The 20,068-nt window shown below is 45.6% G+C and overlaps 3 protein-coding genes across 4 annotated transcripts in view; 1 reads left to right on the top strand and 2 right to left on the bottom strand.

Annotated features, from left to right (window-relative positions):
- Window positions 1-447: 447 nt before the first annotated feature.
- Window positions 448-1,486, bottom strand: Rrp46 (exosome complex component Rrp46). The gene is made up of 5 exons (XM_018034574.2): window positions 1,292-1,486; window positions 1,117-1,230; window positions 927-1,048; window positions 709-852; window positions 448-650 (listed from the first exon to the last, which is right to left on the bottom strand). Exons 1-5 carry the CDS (start codon window positions 1,389-1,391, stop codon window positions 468-470), a joined length of 663 nt encoding a protein of 220 aa, XP_017890063.1. The 5' UTR covers window positions 1,392-1,486; the 3' UTR covers window positions 448-467.
- A 121-nt stretch (window positions 1,487-1,607) lies between these two features.
- Rsph4a (Radial spoke head protein 4a) lies at window positions 1,608-4,897 on the bottom strand. The gene is made up of 11 exons (XM_018034592.2): window positions 4,779-4,897; window positions 4,349-4,538; window positions 4,080-4,285; window positions 3,933-4,020; window positions 3,420-3,674; window positions 3,024-3,146; window positions 2,812-2,965; window positions 2,604-2,749; window positions 2,270-2,484; window positions 1,852-2,042; window positions 1,608-1,770 (listed from the first exon to the last, which is right to left on the bottom strand). The coding sequence occupies exons 1-11, from the start codon at window positions 4,895-4,897 to the stop codon at window positions 1,712-1,714; spliced, it is 1,746 nt and encodes a 581-aa protein (XP_017890081.1). The 3' UTR covers window positions 1,608-1,711.
- Window positions 4,898-7,868: 2,971 nt separating this feature from the next.
- Ppn (proteoglycan-like sulfated glycoprotein papilin) overlaps window positions 7,869-20,068 on the top strand; it is an 85,076-nt gene continuing 72,876 nt past the window's right edge. Inside the window, exon 1 of one of the 2 annotated variants that reach the window (XM_026818575.1) lies at window positions 7,869-8,072. In XM_026818575.1, coding sequence (XP_026674376.1) covers window positions 8,053-8,072 — 20 coding nt within the window. In that variant the 5' untranslated portion in view covers window positions 7,869-8,052. Of the gene's footprint in view, window positions 8,073-9,824; window positions 9,991-20,068 lie in introns of those variants that run through there. The other variant, XM_026818574.1, reaches the window with a different exon arrangement.

The following is a 20,068-nucleotide window of genomic DNA, read 5'->3' as shown; positions in this document are numbered from 1 at the left end:
GCGGCAATAATGGTAATAGTTATTTTCGTGATTTGCCAAGTAGAATGCTATAAATCTCATGAAAGTGGGACGGAACGTGTTTGCATCGTTAGAGCCGTTAATATCTAAAGACTGTCTATTAAAAGTTCATTTACTTTCTGATAGCCACTCGACATAAATTAATCAACAACAATTTATACAAACAAATTTCTCGACTCGACTCGACGAAATTTACCCGATATTAATATAAATAAAAAATGTTCGTTAACAATTTAGAAAGAAATGAAATTCACTCTTGTTAGATCAGCGACCGATGATGAGAAATAATGAAAACAAAATTATCAATAAAACAAGAATTGTCGCGATTTAAAAATGGCGGAGAATCACTATACCGAGAGAATTACAATATCGATCGTACGAGAACAGGAATTGAGGAAGGATGCAGGAATTAAAGACATGCCGAAGCTTTTGCTTTGAAATTGTATGTATTAAATGACGTTCGCGTACTTTTTTACAAGGTTTCTATAAAAATCGAAGACGTATTGACTAGCTTGCTTGCATTTGTCCATTGCCTCCAAGAACTCCGTTTCGGTGAAACAGCCGGCGGTGTGACAACATACGACATCTTTCTTCATACTGTCGAACGCGAAGGTGAACTCCGCCCTGGCGTTCTGAATTAAAAATAAATTACATGTTCATTCAATATAAAAAATTAATTTATAAAAGTACCTGTAATTTAATACTATCTGGATCCAACACGATGTCGCCGGTGTCTTCTTCTATCATGCAGCTGACGGCTGCAATGGTAAATTTCATTGGGATGCCAGCGTTGATGAGGGCCAGGCAAGCTGCATTAATCGTACAAGCCAATATCTGTAAAATCGGTTTGGAATTATTATAAAGAACAAATGACTTCGTAATCCTGTTGTATGGGAAACGAGTCGTACGCCACCGGAATCTTCTTCTTCCTGTATGTTAACGCATATGGCCGTTGCCGGATGGAAGGTGACGATTATTGCAGCTTCACAGGTCTCCTTTATGTACATCTCTGTCAGTCTGTCATCCACCTCTGAATAATTAAACTATAATTCAGTGTCCTCAATTTTGAGTTTGATCGACAACTTGAAACGAACTTACTAGCTGGGCCTTTGATTGGGCTGTATGAAACTTCCACCGAGGCTTTGTCGTAAATCATTTTCTGTGGCTTTGCTTCTATGGGCCCATAAATCCCAGCGACCACTGCGGTGTCACCTTAAATACATAAATGTTTAAATAACAGAGAAAGTATATAGCAACCAGATTTATAACCTACCGTGCATCAACATTGCCGATCCATCTGGCATGGACAGTTGATTCAATTCGCAGCTCATCGGCCTCAAGATAAATTCGTTCTTAGCTGCCTCGTCCGACATGTCTCGTTGGTTCAAAAACGAATTGATGCCAACGAATTATTTGGCGGGAACCGTATTATTTAATGGTTGTTTGTTCCAATTCCAAACGAGTGTTGGAAGATTTGAGGAATGTCGACCTAACGCCTAGAGCTGAAAGCTGAAAGAACCTACTTACTACTTTATCGTCTGATGATTAAGAATAATTCTGTAGAGTACGGTAGCTTTTTTCAAACATTTTAACATCAAAGTTTAATTATACAAAGTCTTCTCAAGAGGTGCACAGTAATCAGTAAGGATATTTATGTTAGTATCAAGACTACTTGTTCAATAACACAATCAAATCACTCGTCTTCTTCCTCCTCCTCCTCTTCTTCTTCGACCCCTTCTTCTTCTTCTTCTCCTAAAAGAATCAACCAATATGTTCTTCCTCGATGAGAAACAATTATTCTGTCGTAACAGTTTTAAATAGTATCGATTTTACCCATCGGTATGACCGGAGGTGGCGGCAAATGCGCAATCCTCCAGGCCTCTTCCTGTTCGAAGGTTGGATCCTGAATCTCCATGATTTCAGGGCCGACCTTGTACTGGTCCTGCACAGGTGGCATGGACGGTGGGCTGTAATTGTACGCGTTGTACTTGTAGCCCCAGCCGACGTAGATGTTAGCGAAACGCCTGCGACACCATTAAAGTAACATTAGCGTAATTTCCCGGGCATTAATTTGCCTTTAACGCGTCCTGAAATTCCCGCGGCTCGATTCGTCCCACGATAAAACCCGCGACGACCCTTCGCTACTGTTTTCTTCGACGCTCCGCGGCGAATTTATTGCCGGACGACCGCATAAATATCGCAGATACGTCCTGCTTAATGGAAAATCATTATATCGGGCTCGTGCACGCACCTCCCGCTGGCGAACGCGAATGCCCCCGGCCAAACGTTCGATCTAATTAACGCGACCGCCTGATCGGGCTGAACGCGAGTCGACTGCACTCCGGTCCACGGGATTATCGAATCCGCGATGGCGTCTTCGGATATCGGCGTCAAAAGCGGCGGGCCAACCTCCTTTTCCACGGCTCTCCCTTCCTCCTCCTCCTCCTCTTCTTCCTCCTCCAGCTCCTCTTCGTCGCCTTTCTAATCGCGTCGCAACTCGCTTTTAATCTCCTCCACTAATGGCATACGCGTGTACCACGAAATTGTTCGCCAGATTTTCTTCTCTAGTAATAATAGCGACTAACTTCTTCGTCCGCCTTTGGATTCCACCAGGCGATGCGTCCTTGCTTCAAAAGGTACGGCGCGTGGTGACACCAGTTCGTCATTGAAGGATCTATCAGATTCTTGATCGGCAGTGGATCGTAGTGAGCGTTCTCAGACAATACCCCGCCTACGTAAACGTAGCACACGGTAATTCGATCGATTCGTTGCGTCGATCTTTTCCTCGTTTACCTTCTTCCACTTCTTCCGTCAGTTCTTCCTCTTCGTCTCCGGCACCCAGGGTGAAAAAGCCGATGGGTGACACCTGGGTAGTCGCGCTGATCCTGGCTATCTGCGCGCGTAGATAGTTTTTTTCGACCCCGGGAAACGGCGGGAACGTGTGCAACTGCGGGAGGCGTGAGAACGGTTTGAAAATGGAATTTCGTTTTTACGGGCCGGCGTACCGATGTTTCCAAATTTCCGGTGCAGTAGCGGACAATCTGTCGCGCAATTACTATCTGCTGCGGCGTAACCGGCGGCAGTTCGATCCACTTGTCCAACCCAGGCTCGTTGCATACAAAATACACCTGGAACAAAGTCGACTACCAGCCCAGGAAAACACGCCTCGTGTTTCCCGTTGAATATTAATTTGCACCGACCCCGATTTCCCTCCCCGTCCGTGTTTACCCTCGCGTGTACTTCGATCGATTGAACGCATGGTATCGTTAAATTAAACTAACAATCGGCGACTCTGAAGAACTCTATGGATTTCGAATGTTTATGTGTGCAACTTCTATCGGATGCATTTCATATATTTTTTATGTTTCCGAACTGAAACATTCTTTTTTAACAGCTTGTACCTTGGCGTTCGCGCCACTTCCTACTTTCTCCATTGGCACTTCCGGTGGTGGTGTCCAGGAGTGGGTAGGCAATGGCGGAAAAACTAGCTTCAAGCCTTCCTCCTCCTCTCTCTCTTGTTTTTCTTCCGCGTCTTCGGTTCCCTCGACGGTCTCCTTGTCACCGGCAGCTCCGGCCGCTTCTTCCGCGGTTCTCGCCGTCTCCTCCGCTCTGGCCAGCTCTTCCTCGCGCTTTTGTGCCTCCTCTTCCGCAATTTTCTACGGACGCGTTCACGTGATTCAGAAACTGTTTCGCTTTCTTTCCTGCCTTTCTGCAATTAATTTGCCCTGTCGTGTCGTCTTACTAGTAATAGTTTTTATACTAAGTTAGCGTTCAACAGATGTAGACTTTCGTGACGAGATCGTTAAACCGCAGGGATTTCGTTTAGTAATGCGTAATCGTTTAGTATGCATACACATTGTTCGGTACGTGAATGAAATTCATGATCTAATTATCACTTCGAGGGTCGTCCTCACCTCCAATCTTTCATCCAGCTCTTTCGGTTCTAGTTCTGCTTCGACCACGTAATAATTTTTGGGATTCCCAAGAATTTTGCCCCAGAATCTGCGATATTTATTATCGAATCGTAAAATTGAGCAGGGAGAAGGTTTCATAGTGTATACCTGACATTCTCTATAGGCTTGTCTGCCAAAAGTCTTCTGATGGACAAATTCAGCAAGATCATTTCTCTACGAGGCAATCCCACGTTCGTCTGTTCGAAATAGTACAACAGGTCCATCATGTTCGGTACTTTCTTCCTCCTTTCCCCTTCTTCCTCTTCCTCCTCCTCCAGTTTCTCTTCGTCTCCATCGTAGAGTCCCTCGACGCCCTGTCATCGGATTCGATTCGTATACAAGTATGAATATTCTGATTTTCTGTCGTCGATCGACACCTTGAAGAGTTTGATGATCTTTTTAGCCTCTTCGAATTGCGCTGGTGGCACGTATACGTCTCGAAGATGATGGGCCTGTGTCTTAAACCTTTCCTCTTTCACCCTTCTGCTATACGCCTCAAAAATGTCCACTGCATTCTTTGGCTTTTCAGCCAGAATCCTCGCCAACACTTCTGTCAAGTGGTCGTATCTACAAACCAATTGTTTCGTCATACATCAGTATGCGATGAACCTTGAGCTGTGTATCTTTAAAAATAGGTACGCCTGGATCAAAAATAGTTTTTATAACGATTTTATTGTTCGATCGATGCGCGTTACAAACTCCCAGGCATCGACTAAAAATAATACTATTGCGATCATTCTCATTATTTAATCAGGCACGTTCCGCCGATCGACCGGCTATTTTCGATCGTACAGCCAGCGAACTCACAGGCAATCACCTGACTCTGGACTGTGTTTCTGTAGAAACTTTTTAGCTCGTCGTACATCATGCTCGACGCAGGGAACATCGTCCGGAGGTACCTCCTCGATATCGTAACTGTACGCCATTCCGTTCGTCTATTTGTTCACGAACGACGACGACGACGACGCATCCCCGAGCCACGCTTCCGTTTCGTTCGCGTATCTCTCGCTACCGGTTCTCGAATATTTTATCTCTTGGCGAAAACGTAACCGTTACACGCGCGCGCTGTCATCATTTTGTAACCGTGCTACACTGTCGGACAATGCTATTCTCTTTTTTTTTTCTTCCTTCGCTTCGTTTATTTCCAGCGTATAATCAACGCTGTTCGTCCGTTCCAGTAGCCACTCGCGGCTACAGTTTCGGAAGCGATATCGAATGACCCAATTACATTAACGAGCCGAAAACGTCCCTAATCAGCACGAAAATTAATGAAACTACGCCCATCTCTCTCTTGATTCCTGAAAAGAACATTTCATTCGTAACGCACATTTTATTGTTAGAAATAAAGATGTGTCTTGGCAGTTCGTTAAACGGTTGGACAATCAAAACGATGGCATAGTTCGAAATGAATGAATCGTGCGGCGAGCATGAATGAGCATAATATCTGAATGGAATTAAATCGCACGCGCCGCTTTCTATCAGGCTGCATCCTGGAGCACGCGGTTATCGTCTATCGTCTGCCCTAAATAGAAACGTTGCTCCTCGAGGTCACTAGCTGCTTCCTCTGACGCCCATCTCTCACGAACAACAGGACACGTGTCCTTTCATCGGAAGAAGTGAGTTAACCGGTTGATAAGACCCAATTAGTATCTTTCCGAAATAGCAACGATCTCTTTCTATTAATTAACACCGATCTCGAACGTAGATTCGTCCCAACGTTGATTCGATATAACTTTGCTTAGACGTTCGACATCGTCGGAGCCAGATGGAAATTACGGTAGAAAAATAACGCGGATTGTACAGGGAAAACAGAAAGTCTGTTACGTTTCAAGTCCATGCCAGACCGTAATATGAAATGTAACGAGGGAAATTGGGAACGGTAGCAGTTTGGTGGATTGCTTTGAAATTAGTTTTACGGTAGAAGAACTTGACGGGAGTTAACAAGCGTCGAATTTCACGTGAACGCTTCACCAAAATACTTGGCACTTAAATAAGTAAATGCCCCCGCGGAATTGTTCGACGGGTTCGACCCATGCTTCCACTTTTGGACGCTTATTTATTTAGGCGTTGTGCATCAATTCCTCCTAGTGCACGACAGTAAATTCTGCTTGTACACACGTTCGACGAGCCTCTCTTGAGCCTCGCTGATGGAAATATGACTAACAAAAATGATATCGAGGTTTATGTTCGGAAGGCGTTGAACCTGAAGGCGAAACATTTCAGATCGTAGTACAGCTCTTCGGCTGTTAAATGTCGTACACGAAGCGTGACAGTATGTTTAACGCCCACCACTTGTGAAGAACATTCGAAGGGGTTAATCAGTAAAATTGTTTAAACGATGCTGAATCTTGTTCTCTGACTACGGAAAATCAACAAATCATCTTGCATCATTCGATTTGGAGATAATTCCGCTAATTTGAAATTGTCTTTTCAAGAGGGAATCGATGTAATTGTGAGATTTTGAGCGAAATGCAGGCTAACAATCGACAGGCGCTAATTAACTAGACGCAATATCGCGTACGGTAATCGGCCACCGGTGGCATTGGGATCCCGTGGGATTACGGGAAACCGGCGCCTGCTATCAGTTAGTCGCACGTGCGACGATGATTTGTCATCAGGCTTCGATTCGTCAACGAGGAACGGGGTCATCGGGGGAGGGGCAGGGGGTTCGAACCGCGAGGATTTTCGATGCCTCGAATCTAATAATCCCGGATATCGTCATTTACCGTAAAATATAACAGGTGGTGGCTGTCGGCAAGATTTCGAGGAAATCCTATTGAGTGCACGCACGATGATAATAATGCATGGAGTGACTGACTAATCGTATCGCGTTTCCTCTTTGAAGCGGCTCTTTCCTCATGAATCAATTTAGAAATGTTGAATGCAATTCTAAAATGGTGTTTTGCCAATGAAAATGTTCGTGCAATTTAGAAACGACAATTAGGTTTAGTAATTACGAACGGAGTTCAGTAACTCGTAATTATAAATTAAAAATGTGCGCACTCGATGTCTACGAATATCGATTCGCATCGATAATTACTATTGGACATCGATAAGTAACGAGAGCCATTTTGGAAATTCGAATTAAAATTGAACTTTATGTCCCTATTAATTCCGACATCGAACGAGAGGTATTAACAGTCGAAAAATCGATTCTTATATCCTTGTACGATATGGCATTCATTCTTGGCTGTCCGATCATGCGTTTCAACGATAATTAACGAAGTCGTACAGCGGGGATTAATAAAAGGCCTGCGTCGATTCTGGTCTCGTTAATTCGACCCGTCGAAATTGAATCGACGCGACTACGCCGAGTATTAATTAACAAACAGACGTTAACGTTTCCCCGCTAATCGCGTTCGTCGAATTTCGCGCGACGTCCAAACGAAATTCACGCCTGTATATCATGATCTACGCTTCTAATCGTGTTGAATTCGCTGTTTTTCATTTTGCTGACAGGTAGTTTGATTACCTTCCGCAAGCTCAAAAACGACCTCATTCCGTAAGCAGTGTAGAAAATATACAGATCGTGTCGGGTAATCGAGGTAAAGATAATAATATCGAGGCATCGACGTTGTTAGCTGGTAAAATAATGGAACCTTTGGCAGAACGTTGTCTCACTTCGATCGTACAAATGCGGTCTTAAACATATGGTCAGCGTGTCACTGGTAGAAAAATGAAATTGAGGAACAGAGATTTCGCGAGGGCGTTCGAGCATGAATGAGCACCGAGTCCCCACCAACCGTTTCTCTCTCTTCTTCGCCCTTTCCTTCTCTTCTTCCTTCTCTTCTTCGTACTTCTTCCATTCTCATTCTGTTCGCCACCTTCGGACTCTCCTCGTTACATTCCGCTCCCCTCGTTTCCCCCCGCCGGCGAACCGACGCGGGGGTCGACTGCTCCTCGGAGTTCCGCGCTTCTCTCGGTCAGTCTTCCGAGTCTTCTCCCGTGTGTCGCACGCGCGCGTCCTTTCGCGATCTCCTTCGATCCGGTGACGGGGTGTACGTGAGTTTAAAGTTTCTACGGAAGAGATCGAGGTGTTCCATCGGGGATTCTCGCTGGACGGAGACTCTCAGCCGCCAAGATGCTCCGTCGATCCACCCGGTCAGTCCAAACCTTAATTTTCATTGTATCTTTATTAAAAATCGACGTCGAATCCAGCGTCGGTCGATCTTCACATTTCCATTTCGATCGATTCGTCGTCGAGTCTCGACGTAAAATGATTTCATGATTTACAGTTTGGAACGTTAAAGGGTTTTTTAATCATCCTACTGTTTAGTGCGATTTTCACTCTTATCAGTCGGTGTTCACCAGCCGTTCTCGTTAAAAGACACCGCGAACAATTTTGCTATCAGAAACTCGTTTCGTTTTTACCCGGCGTCCGATAATTCTCACCGATTCGCATCGAACTTAAAGTAGTTGCGAGACCGAGTTCCTCTGCTTGATCGCGTTTCCTCCACCGAAGAGGAAAACTCGTGGTAAGCCGGTCGGAAAAAGGGAGGCGATGGCTGAAACTGGGAAAGGATCGGTGCCGGAACAATTGGTCCCGTTGGTCATAGTTGTTAAAACGATTTACCGTCGCGCCTGGTCCCGTAGCTATTAAATCTTATCGTTAAAACTTTTCGAGCTTACCTCCAGCGTGTTCGTGCTTCGAACGCGTCAAATAATTCCCCCTCGTCTTCCCACGGTGATGGAAAATGAAGAGCTCCACGCGAACGACGGTAACGCGAGATTCGATTCACTATTCTGAATTTACGTTCCGTCGATTAATTGAGGACTTAAGGATTTTAGAAATCTTAATTTGCTCGTGCGAGACTTGTTGCACTCGTAGAATAATGGAACGCCGAAGAAATAAAAATAATTGAAAACTTTAAAGTATCAGAAGCTACGTGCTATCACGATTGTCGAAACATGACTTCGTTGAAACAATCTACTCGTCGAACGCGAAGAATCGCCTACGATTCTTGATCGGGCAGAGAATCTTGTCGTTTGCTATTAAGGGATCATCGCGGTGGCACGCGTTCCATTATTCATCGACGGTTACTTCGCTCGCATCGAACGCTCGTAAATCGCCGGCTCACTTTTCATTAAGACGTCTGAATGAGTGGTCGAATGAATTTCCACGACCCATTGCTCTCCCACACTGGGTCACAAACTGTTTTCACAGTTTTTATACTATACGAATGTGTTACGCGCGTATTTCTTGAAACCATGTTTTTTTCGCGTATTATTGTCGCGACCTTCACGTTACTGATACGCAGCAATAGCTGTACACAATTTCTGGTGAGGTGAATGCGTCCTAAAATACGTCAATACGATGAATGATTCATAATTAAATAATATGTATCAATTGGGGTTATAATTATCGATGCACAGTTTATCCTTGCTATTGTCGACAAAACGGGATGCTGTTCTAATTGGGTGCATACGTTATGATTCATTAGCGAACTCTGAAATAGTAGGAGTTTCTGTGCAACGAGGATTTGTATTAGTTAACAGAATAGTACATTGATCTCGTGATTGATTTGAATATTACTATTTGCTGGATAATGTTGACAGGAATCCGAGTGCTTTCATAAGTCTTCCCTGGATTATAGAGACTATTTGTATCATCGTTTCAGTATTATTTTTGTAAGAATTTTGTTTGTACAATCGAGTACCAATTGCATGGGGTCTGTGAATGTAAAACGAAAATCGAAAAGAGATGGAACGGTCGGTGAAAGAGAAGGATAGGGAGATGGGACAGAGAGGGGAAATGGAAGAGGGAGAAATTGACGGTGACTTGAGTGTCAGAAGGCCGCAGGCTCGTGGTCCCTGACCGGTCGACGCAGCCTCCTCCCGGTTCCAGAGAATCGGAGTCACGTTCAGTCAGTGGCCGACTCCCGTTCGCGAAGGTGGTGCGCGTTGCCGTTCGGTTTCGGTTCGGTTCTGCTTTCCTCTACCAGTGTCGAGTCCTCCGGTCTCCCAACCCCCGTGGTCCCGGACCATCGTCAGCGGGGATGACGCCCACCAGGAGCACGTGGTTAGTGACCAAACATTATTTCTTATTTCTTAAATAAGAGATAGAAATAGAATTTTTTAAACTGAACTCACCGTCGGTGGTACGACGCTCAGCCGAAAGTTTGTTTCTACATTTCTTACCTCTTTTGTTTGAATGACTCAGAGCCTCGGTATCTCGGCTTCTGATATCGCGAGGGGTAATTATTAGTAAAGAAACTCGTAAAATTATAAATAGGTTCTACGCATTTTTATCTCGCTATTATTACGCTTATCCGAGTGTTACGCCACGTACGCGAGCCGCGTTACAACGGTGACATAATTACGAGGAGGCCGCGTTGCTCGTTTCATTCCCGGTTTTTTGACCTCCGTTGATTCTTAACACCGTGTCACGGTCCATTCGAGGAGCCGCTTAAATCTCTGCAATTCAGCCTTTCGCCGTTTCATTCGGATCCTAAACGGAAATGTTCTGCTCTGAAAAATCGAAGCCATTCGAAAAATAATATACTAAATAAAATTTCCGATGTAAATTATAGGTTTATCAACGTAACACTTTATCGTGGAAACGTGCATGCTTGTATTATAACATTTGCAATTATATCACATGCATATAAACGACCTCTTTTGACCACAGTTATTTATTAAATCTGTTTTCGATTGGTCAAACTCCGAGAATATTAACTAAAGTAATTTGCGAGGAGCGAGAGAGTCGATTAATCGATGATGCGAACGTGTTAGCGATTTTCCCATACCGAATAACGATTTTAAAAGCGCAAAGTAGGTTCGCGTGTTTGAGACTTAATCGAACGGTAGTACGTGCCCGTGTGAAAATTCATCGAAAAATCGGATTTTTACGATCCGGATGAACGATTCGTATACGCGAGACCCTCTGGCGAGTTCCTGAGCTGGTCGGAGGGACATGTGCATACATGCCTCTCCCCAAGAAGCTCGTCATTTGTCAAAACACTCGAACGTGTTCGCCGTACGTTGCATCATGTGCCTCACGGTTCCTCTTTTTTCCCTCTTACTTTTCTCCATGCTGGTTCATATCTGTCTTTTTGACGAAGGCAAGAAGCATAGCCGTGTTCGATTAACATGTTACGTTCTTACGCTACTTCATATCGAAGTAAAAAGTCTTATTGGAATGTTCATCGTTCCGTCGTGTTCTTTAGTTCGTTACGTTCACCGACATATTTGACTTCACAAAGTGACCCGCAGCTACGTAACGCGTCTTGCATAAAATTAACGGCATAAATACAGCTACATAATTCTGCTGTTATAAGGTGTAAATTTCAGAAACTCGTCTGTTTGCCCAATGTTTTTTAACAACTGCTGTACGAACGTTAATTAAGAAAGAACAGCATTACCTGGTCTCCTCTCTACGAGATATTTTCGTTCCTCAGCGAGAATTTTTATTCCTATCAATTGCTATAGAAAACACACCGTGGAAGACGTTAGAGAAGACGTATCCACGGTTTTTCGCTAGTAGTAAATTTGTTTTACGCTACGAAAGCAAACTTGGTACAGTACACGTTTCTCACCCTATTTTTATTCGGAAGATCGAAGTCGGGGAAGTGTTCCCAGCTGTGAATCACGTTTCTCGGAAGCATAGTTTGTTTCTACTTTTCCAAGCCGAGGAATGTCTACCGCTTTTGGAAATCTGTAGCGTTTAATGTGCTCCGAGATTGGTACACATTTTTGGGACGAATTCCGTTTACAACTACTAGATTCCTAGTTTCGAAGATGAGACGGAGTCTCAACAGTCGAGCGATGTAACAGTAGCTGAGATCGTAACTTCGCGACACGCGATATCTTTAACAAAATGAACCAAGTTTTCCTCGGGTTAAATAATGAAAAAATTCAATGCGAATTAATTATATGATGAGTCTACGAAGACGACGGGAGGTGGTAGACATTAATACTGGATCGAATCAATTTATACGTATGCAATAATGATCGCGCTTAGCGTTATCAAGACATCTCTTTGGCTTCACGAGGTCCGACGATAATAATCGTTTAATTGGGGGATCGTGATTCGCGAATGGAATCACGAGGAAGCTTGATACATCCCCGCACGATTTACGGTTATAACAGTGCATAGTTACTCTCCTCCACCTGCGGTATAACATCATTGTAGCCGGTTAGAGCTTTCAGATACCATTCCCGTGGCAGGACAATGGCTTATGCTAATTCCCTGCCTCTACGTAGATATCCTTTCGACTCCTGCTACACCGGCTACGCGTGTAATGCGTCAGATTTAAAATTCAGCTCGGGTCACGCTCGCGAGATTAACCATAGGAATGACCGAAAAAAAGAATGTCGAGAGAAGGGCGCGATTAATTCCACGTGCCTTATCGCGGTTTCCAAAGTGGTGAATCCGTAGGGCTTCGCACGCATCCTTCCCAGTACCCGTCTCGTTTTGTCGTACATGCGTGATAAATCGGCAGCTCGAGGGAACCGAACGAGATTCTCGATTCCCCGTAACTTTTCACTTTTAGTCTCGATCTAAAAATACTTTTTAACGTCGAAAAATTATCAGTCACGGGTACACACGGGTATTTCGAATACTTTGATTTCCATAAAAACTATTTTATTCGTCTGGTCATAATAACGTAGACACAACGATTCATCGGAGGGGATTCACGTTTCAATCAAAGGTCAGAAGGCCGGTTCCGCATTGAATTTTTTCAAGAAACTGGAAGGTATCATTAATACGCGTTAACAGCGTCATCGATCAGACGCGTTGGGGAATCCGGTGGTATTTCACCGATGATCGTTCCGTGTACGCGTTCCATTTGTGCCGTTTACGACGGGAATATATCGCCGAGGAATCGTTTCGTTCCGTGATATTTCGTGGCTCGCAACCGACGTGCAAGGAAATCAAATCAAATCGTGAAACTGGCTGCGGGGAAACCCTTTTGAAACTTCTATAGAGAACCGTGATTAACACTTGCCCTCAGATGTCGTAAAATTCTTTAAGACAACCTTTCGGAACCTACCGTTCTTATCTTATCTCGATTCCCGTTGCACAATCGACGCAATTGACCACTTAATCTCTGATCCAATTATGTTTTTCAATGAAGTATAAAACGTCGTTTGAATCAAAAGGACTTCTTATCGCGAGACCTGGAAATTGTAGTACATGATTTCGTTCCACCTTGCATTCAAAGATTTTATTTGGTAACGAATCGAGAGCGCAAGAGTCTGAAACGAAAGGGTCAAAGTCTTTCCTCGAAGCCCTCGGGATCGAAAAGCGCGACAGTCAATTCGTTCACGCCTGGTGGAATCACGCGACAAATTGAACGAGTTGAACGCGGCTGCGAGAACCGATTCGAAGCGATTTAAAACGATCAACCGAGACCGCGTTTTCACCCGGCCCGTAGAAAGACGACGTCTGTCAAGGTTAATCGCGGTACCAGCTCGGCCTGGCTCTCGTCTTCACGCCCTTCGAATCCCCCGGCCCCCCTCGGGCCATGGAGGGTGGGTCGTCGGAATAAATAACGCGACCCGGAATTCCCGAGCTGGCTTCGAGCAACGAGAGACCGAGTCCGCGGACAATCCCGTGTTTCGCCTGGTTATTTCGGCTCCCCGGGGAAGCTGTTATTTCCGTTCCATAAGTTAATACGCACGGGAGCATACGTCTCAACCCTTCGCCTGCTTGTTACCCGCGTCGCTCTTCGAAGTATCACCGTTTATTTATCGTTGCTACCGTTGTTCGCTGCTGGTGAAATTACTGTTCTCCGTGCGTTGAACCCGCGCCCGGTGTCGTCGAAACCGGACCTTTTCGTCTCTTTCCGGAGACGCGAATACGGTTTTCAATTAGAGCTTGCAAGTTCTCTTCCCACGTTATTGCTTCTCAATGCAAACAATAAACGCGACGTTCGTGTACTTTGGCGGATCAATGCTTTAATCAATTCTTATCGATGCACCCTATACATTTTTGGTACATATGCACGGAGGTCTGGGTTCTCGTGAAAGGTCGGGCGGAATGTATAAAGAACCAGTCATAGAACGTCTTTGTTCCGTTCTCGCGTACACTGCTGTCTAACGCGTTAGACGCAGCTAAGACGGCTGAGTCGCTGAATGATTGAGAACTGCTTTCAGAGGGCAGGCGATTAGCATGAATTAATAAGAGGGACTGTATGTTTCTTTGATGCAGCCGGCTCGGATCCCTCGAGCAGTGGCCCATGTGTGCACGTTCACTTTAATTGCCACCTATATTCTTGCCGCGAACGAAACGAAACGTCCAGTTACTGTCATCCTTCTCGGTAACGTGATTGATACGACGTGATAATTGACGAAAAACAAAGAATCTGATCTAAACCGTTCTCTTCACGTTCCCTCGGTCTTACATGAAGCACTAAATGATTTATCGAATTCCTCGTTAGAGTACAACAGTAAATGTTCAATCTGGCAAGGCAGTAATCATATTAATTGATATGTAAAATTAGAAGATGCCTGTTCCAAGTGGTTGTCGTAAACGATACAGAATTCTATTCCATTCTTTATCGGAAGCCTCCGTTAAGATGTAATAAATTTTGACGAGAACAAGATAATCGAATTACGGTATGCAGGTGGAAGGCAACAAAATTCGAAGGTGTAAGCGGCGAAGCGTAGTTTCGTGAATTAAGTATCGCGTCGTTCGGCTCGAGTTCCGAAACGCCTGAACTTCCGTCGTTCGCGGAAACAACTCCAATATCTCCGGACCGAACTGGGGGTCCCGCTGAATAATTCCGGAACGCAGCCGTGCCAGGTCGACGGTCGAACTTTCGTTCTGTATGAACACACGTGTTCTTCTCTCGCCCTTTTTCGCGGAAAGGCCAGACCTAAAGGACGCCCTAGGACTTCCCGCCCGGGACCTTTCCGGCTTCGAATTTACTGCCCCTTGGGAACATCCTCCTAGTCGAGGAACATTTTTGGTTATTAAGTGAAACGGAAACTTGATCGATGGAACTGCAAAATTTTTATTATCGAACGTGGCTCAGGCACGTGTGCACGGGAGAAGTGAATAGAATACAGTGTGGCTCGAATTTACGTCGTGTTCAGGTACATGAATTAGAGTCCCATTAAAGATGCATACGCGAAAGAGATCGTCAGCGCGCGTTCCTAGCCGTACGTGGAATTACAGCGGCTCGGTGCATCTTCGAATTCCCCGGGCGGGCGGTCAATTCTTGTCAGTAGCAATAGAGGCCGGCAACGATTCCATTATTTATGAACCGAATGGACGAGGCTCCATTATTTATAGACCTGGATTGATACGGTCTGTGGGAAAACGGGATCGGTGGTATTTTCGCGTGCCCTTGAATGTCTAGCGTCTGTCTGCAACATTAATCCAGTGGAGATATAAAATCGTTTCTATTTCTTCATCCCCGAAGGAAAGCACTGGAGAAATTAGAACGTTGTGGTTCTGCGTTGATTAAGAATATCGTTGACAATTTCCACTTGATTCGCTTCGCGTCCACAACTTTTCTGTAACAATATCGCTAATTGGTTTTTAACGAAGCGTCGCGCTATAACGAGTCTACAGAGTTCCGAACCGGGAGCAGGATGACAACGGAGGGGAAAACAATATCGTAATAAAAAAAGGTGGAATCACGACTAACGAGTGACATCCCGTCGAACGATGGCCCTTCGCCGACAGGGTTGCGTCCTCTGTTCTTTTTTCCCTGCCATTTAATATCAAATCGCGTGTTCCCCGCGAAGGTGAAACTGTCTTCTGGGACGCGTCGTTTGGAAAAGTTCAAGGCTGACTAAATATTTTGCCGGGTTCATACATGCCGATAAGACAGACCTTTCTGCTTCGTCAGCTACTCTCTTCTTTTTAGATGATCTTGTGAGTGACCGATGCTAATCACGTGGAAGGATTCGCGAAGAACTCGAAACGATTTCGTCCAGGAAATTAAGTCGCGTTCTTTGCGAATATCGACCCGAGCGAAAAGGGTTAAACGTGTTTTTGATAAGGTTCAATCGAGGAGATTTATTTTGCCCTGGTTAGCCTGTAATTACACGTAATTTTTCAACGTCAGTGGTCGAGGGCAATAATTATTTCTCGGAAGATTTGACCGGACGATCGTTCAAACTAATTGAATCATTCGAGTCGACGCATTTGCGATTAAACCGAACTGTATAGAACTCGTAGCTAACTAAAACACGATCTGAAAAGATTGTCTCGTTCACGGGCCAGGTTGCTCGCTCGTTAAACTTCGCGTTCCCCGAGATTGCGTGAACTTCTTGACAAGTTCCCGAACTCGTTCTCATATTTTTTGAAGGATGCGCGAACTTCTCGCCGCGACGTCTCGCAACAGTATTAACCGTCCCTGAATTATTCGCGGGCTCGCGGTGATTCGTGTGGCAACACTTTCCCCATAACCTTCCATCCTCGTTTGCACCACGAGAATACTTCTTTATCACTCGGAACGTTCGTATTTTTCTTCTGATTGGACGAGACGAATGGCTCGGGGATCCGTTAAATCTTCCTCTACTTCGATCTGTTCGAAAACGCGAAGATACTGCGCCGTGTATTTCTTCGCGTTGTCACCTCGTGTTTTCAATTCGTACGATTTTTTATCACCAAGACTTAATCATGATTACACCATCTCATTCGACTCCGTGACATCTTTATCGAAACAAAGTGTAAAGTGGTCTGCAAATAACAGGCGAAACCTGTCTGTCGCGTCGTTCAGTAATGATAATTACAAGGGAGAGAAACAGTATCGTGTGCAAAGATGACGACGGTCGGAATGGAGGAACGGGATCGTTCCTCCTTGCTAAGGAAGATCTCGATAGAACCGTGAGATAGGGATGCGACCCCATCCTCGCGGTTCGACGGGAACGGCAAGAAATAAACTGAAAATCGTGGTTGCGAAGTCGAGGATGGTAGGAAAAGGGAAAAGCCGTGATGAACGGCGTGGACGGAAGACTGGTTTCGTTTGGATGCGATGCTCGCTGCAGGATTAGTCTGGGTCAGATCCCATTCCGATGGGATTTCAAGTTTAATGCCCACGGGATAATTTCGTAGAGCAGATACGAAAATGGAATTAAAGTTAGAAATTGGAATGACCGACGCAATGAATAGAAGTAGGAATACTTTAAGGAATCATTGATGCGCGGTGCAATAAAAATTTTGGGCGATCAATCGATTGAAGTGAAACGAGATATATAAAAAGAGCATTGCCAGGACAGTCCTGTGAAGAATTTCGATCACAGGATTCTTCCTCTATCGAGCGTAGCCTGTGGATGGAAGCACGCGAAGAATGTTGTTAATGGAGCACTTTCGCTGTTCCGTTGCCCGTTTATACGGGAAGGGATCACCCATCAGAAACGAACGACCGAACGGCCGTGGAGAATCGCGCGAGCTACGTGTTCCACTCTGGCGATCGGCAAAAAATTCATCCCGTTGCTGGCGACCGCGGTGCGGCGACCGTTTTACGACCGCTTCTGATGCTCGCCGCCCGTCGTCGCGTCAAATATGATTCACGTGGTCCCGGCTGAACCTGATTCCAGCCGAGATCGGCTGAAATTCGCGAGACTGATCGGCGGGGGAATAAGGGGAATAAAATTATTTGAAAGTCTAATCTATAAGATCGATCAGCTTTTATTCGATACGATTTCTACAGAATTTATTCGTACGAATACCGATTACATTTTTCCTTTCGTCGTTCGATGTACAAAGAACAGTCTTCGAAATGACTCGGTAATTGAAACGAACGACGAAGCACGTGTCTCCGTTAATCGCATCACGGACGCAATCCCAGTGGGTCTCGTTGTTTGCTAATTTCGTCGGACGCGTGACGCGTGTATCGCGGGCTATCAGCGCACAATTTCTCCGGGGTCGCATCCCCGGCCGGGATTTTCTTCTGAACCCGACAACCTGTTGCGTTCTTCTCGGTTCCACTTTCAGAATCGACCCGCCACGGCGGCGGCGGCGGCGTAGCGTCGGTATCCGAGGGTATCGCGGCGTCTCGCTCTCACCCTCGTTCCTCGCCGGAGGCCAGAGACAGAAACGCGTTGCTGCTCTCTTTCCCTACCGCAGGGTTCTTTCCTCGTCCACCGCCGACGTCTATCGTCTTTTTCCCTCTTTCCAGGAACGATAGAACGCCCTTCGGCCGGCAACGCGGCCACGTTCATGTCCTCCTGGTACCGCGGAGGCCGGACGCGTCGCACTCTGTTGCACCGTTCCGTCGCCCCTTCCTCGTCGCACCCTGACCGACGCCTATGCAGCTTTCCTATCGCTCCGGCTTTTCCCTCGTCGCTCTTTTCTTCCTCGTTCGCTTTCCTCCTCGTTCTTCGACGTCGAGGCGCACCCGCGTACGTTCGCCTTCGCGAACTCCTCTCCGCGCTACTGCTGCCTTGATCCGAAGTCGCTCGTTCTAGAAGAGAGCGGTCTGTCGTTAACACGCTCTTTCTAAACGCGTCGATCGCTGTTACTGCACTGAAAATAGAATCACCGCAAGGGTTCGACTATTCGAACATGGTACATGATTCGACGTGAAAAGTTCGGTTCCCGAATGATTCTGAAATCGTACAGAATTCACTTCAATAAAAAATGCATTTAATCGCGACGCATCGGACGTGAGAGAGTAACAGTGTGCCACAGGATAGAATATCTTCATTCATCGAATCGTGAATTTACGAGCAGCACTTTGGCCGATGAACAAATTTTTCTAATTAAAATGCAAGAGCCCGGGTGTCGCGTCGTCACGTCGCATCGCCAATTAGTTTCTTCTTTATGGACGTCGTCAAGGCGTCCGGCGAAGACGGCGCGGATCGTCGTTAACAGGTCGGGCCGAAACGATTTATAAGAGGTGTCGGACCGTGAATTTACATCGGTGCATGGGAAATTAATCGATTCGCATAAATTGCTGAAAGCATGCGAGCCATTACGACGCGCGGTTTCCTCGTTCGAAATTGCAACGCGCGTTCGATTAAAAACTTGTTTCGTCTAATCGATGTTATTTAATAAACGTGCGGTGTGTTTCTCGTTTAAAAGCAGAGAGCTGCTTGGCAAGTGAATTATTGGCGGTACAGTTTTATGTCCGACACCGTATTCTTAAAACTTTGGTTTCGATCTCACGAAACGTTGAACCAGCGAGAACACCGACGAGGTTTCAACAGAAAGGCGCGAGTACCACGGGGTGCCATTGTCACTTCTCTCTATACAGTATGGAATACCGTCGGTCGTAACTGTCCCTCAAAAATTATTATGGTCTTCGTGTCGCGGTGCAACAAGCCGCACGAAGGGCTTTTTCGCGCACCTTCGTATTCCTGCCTGCCATCTTTTTCAATGGTCCCCTTTTTGCTCGTTTTTCATCGCCGCAAACGAGACCACGGTGGCGAACGTGGCGACTAATAACAGAGCAGGGACACGGCGACGCTTCTCTGCGGTCGAAAAACCGCAGAACGTCCCAAAGTCTGGACGTGTCCCTGAACGGTTCCAGATTTGTCCATCCAACAGATTTCCCCTCTGTCCGGCCACCTCCGATAATCGTTCCTCGAAACCACACTGGGACTGGGAAGTTAGAGAGCCATTATCTTGATTTTGAAATTCAGAATTTGACAAAACAGCGGACGATCAATTACACGTGAAATGAAAATAGAACAAGGGCTTCTGTCCGATACAAAGAGTCTTTATGTAGAGATTAAGATTTGGCTGTGCTCAACGTTTCTCAATCAGAAATCTGCATTTTAACGAAGCCACGAGTTCTGAAATGGTCCCTGCGAAAAAAATGCAAAGTACATGTTTTAAACGAAAAACGAGGAAAAGGTAGAGCGACGCTTTTGGTCGACGCTGTACTAATGGCGAGCGTCGTCGTTCCTTTAAAAAGCAGCGCGCTCATTACGCGGAACTTCCGGTGCATAGATCGCAATTGCACCGGTGGTCGTCTAACGTTGTAAGATGAGAACGCAGCAGACTGGAACTTTCGTCCGCGACGCGAACCCTCGAATCAAATTGTTCAAGCTTCACGAAGCTCGTGCAACGTGGCAATTCCGCTGGACATCGTTCAAACGCACATTTAAACGTGCACAGATCCCTGCGAAGACAGAGATCGAGAATTCATCGTCTTCCTCTCGCATCTTCTAAATGTTCACAATTTTTGAAAGAG

Source organism: Ceratina calcarata, unplaced genomic scaffold (assembly GCF_001652005.2).
Source record: "Ceratina calcarata isolate Rehan_Ccalc_2016 unplaced genomic scaffold, ASM165200v1 scaffold8, whole genome shotgun sequence".
Lineage (NCBI taxonomy): Eukaryota > Metazoa > Arthropoda > Insecta > Hymenoptera > Apidae > Ceratina > Ceratina calcarata.
The sequence above is the reverse complement of the archived record's forward strand: the minus strand, read 5'-3'. Positions and strand labels throughout refer to the sequence as shown.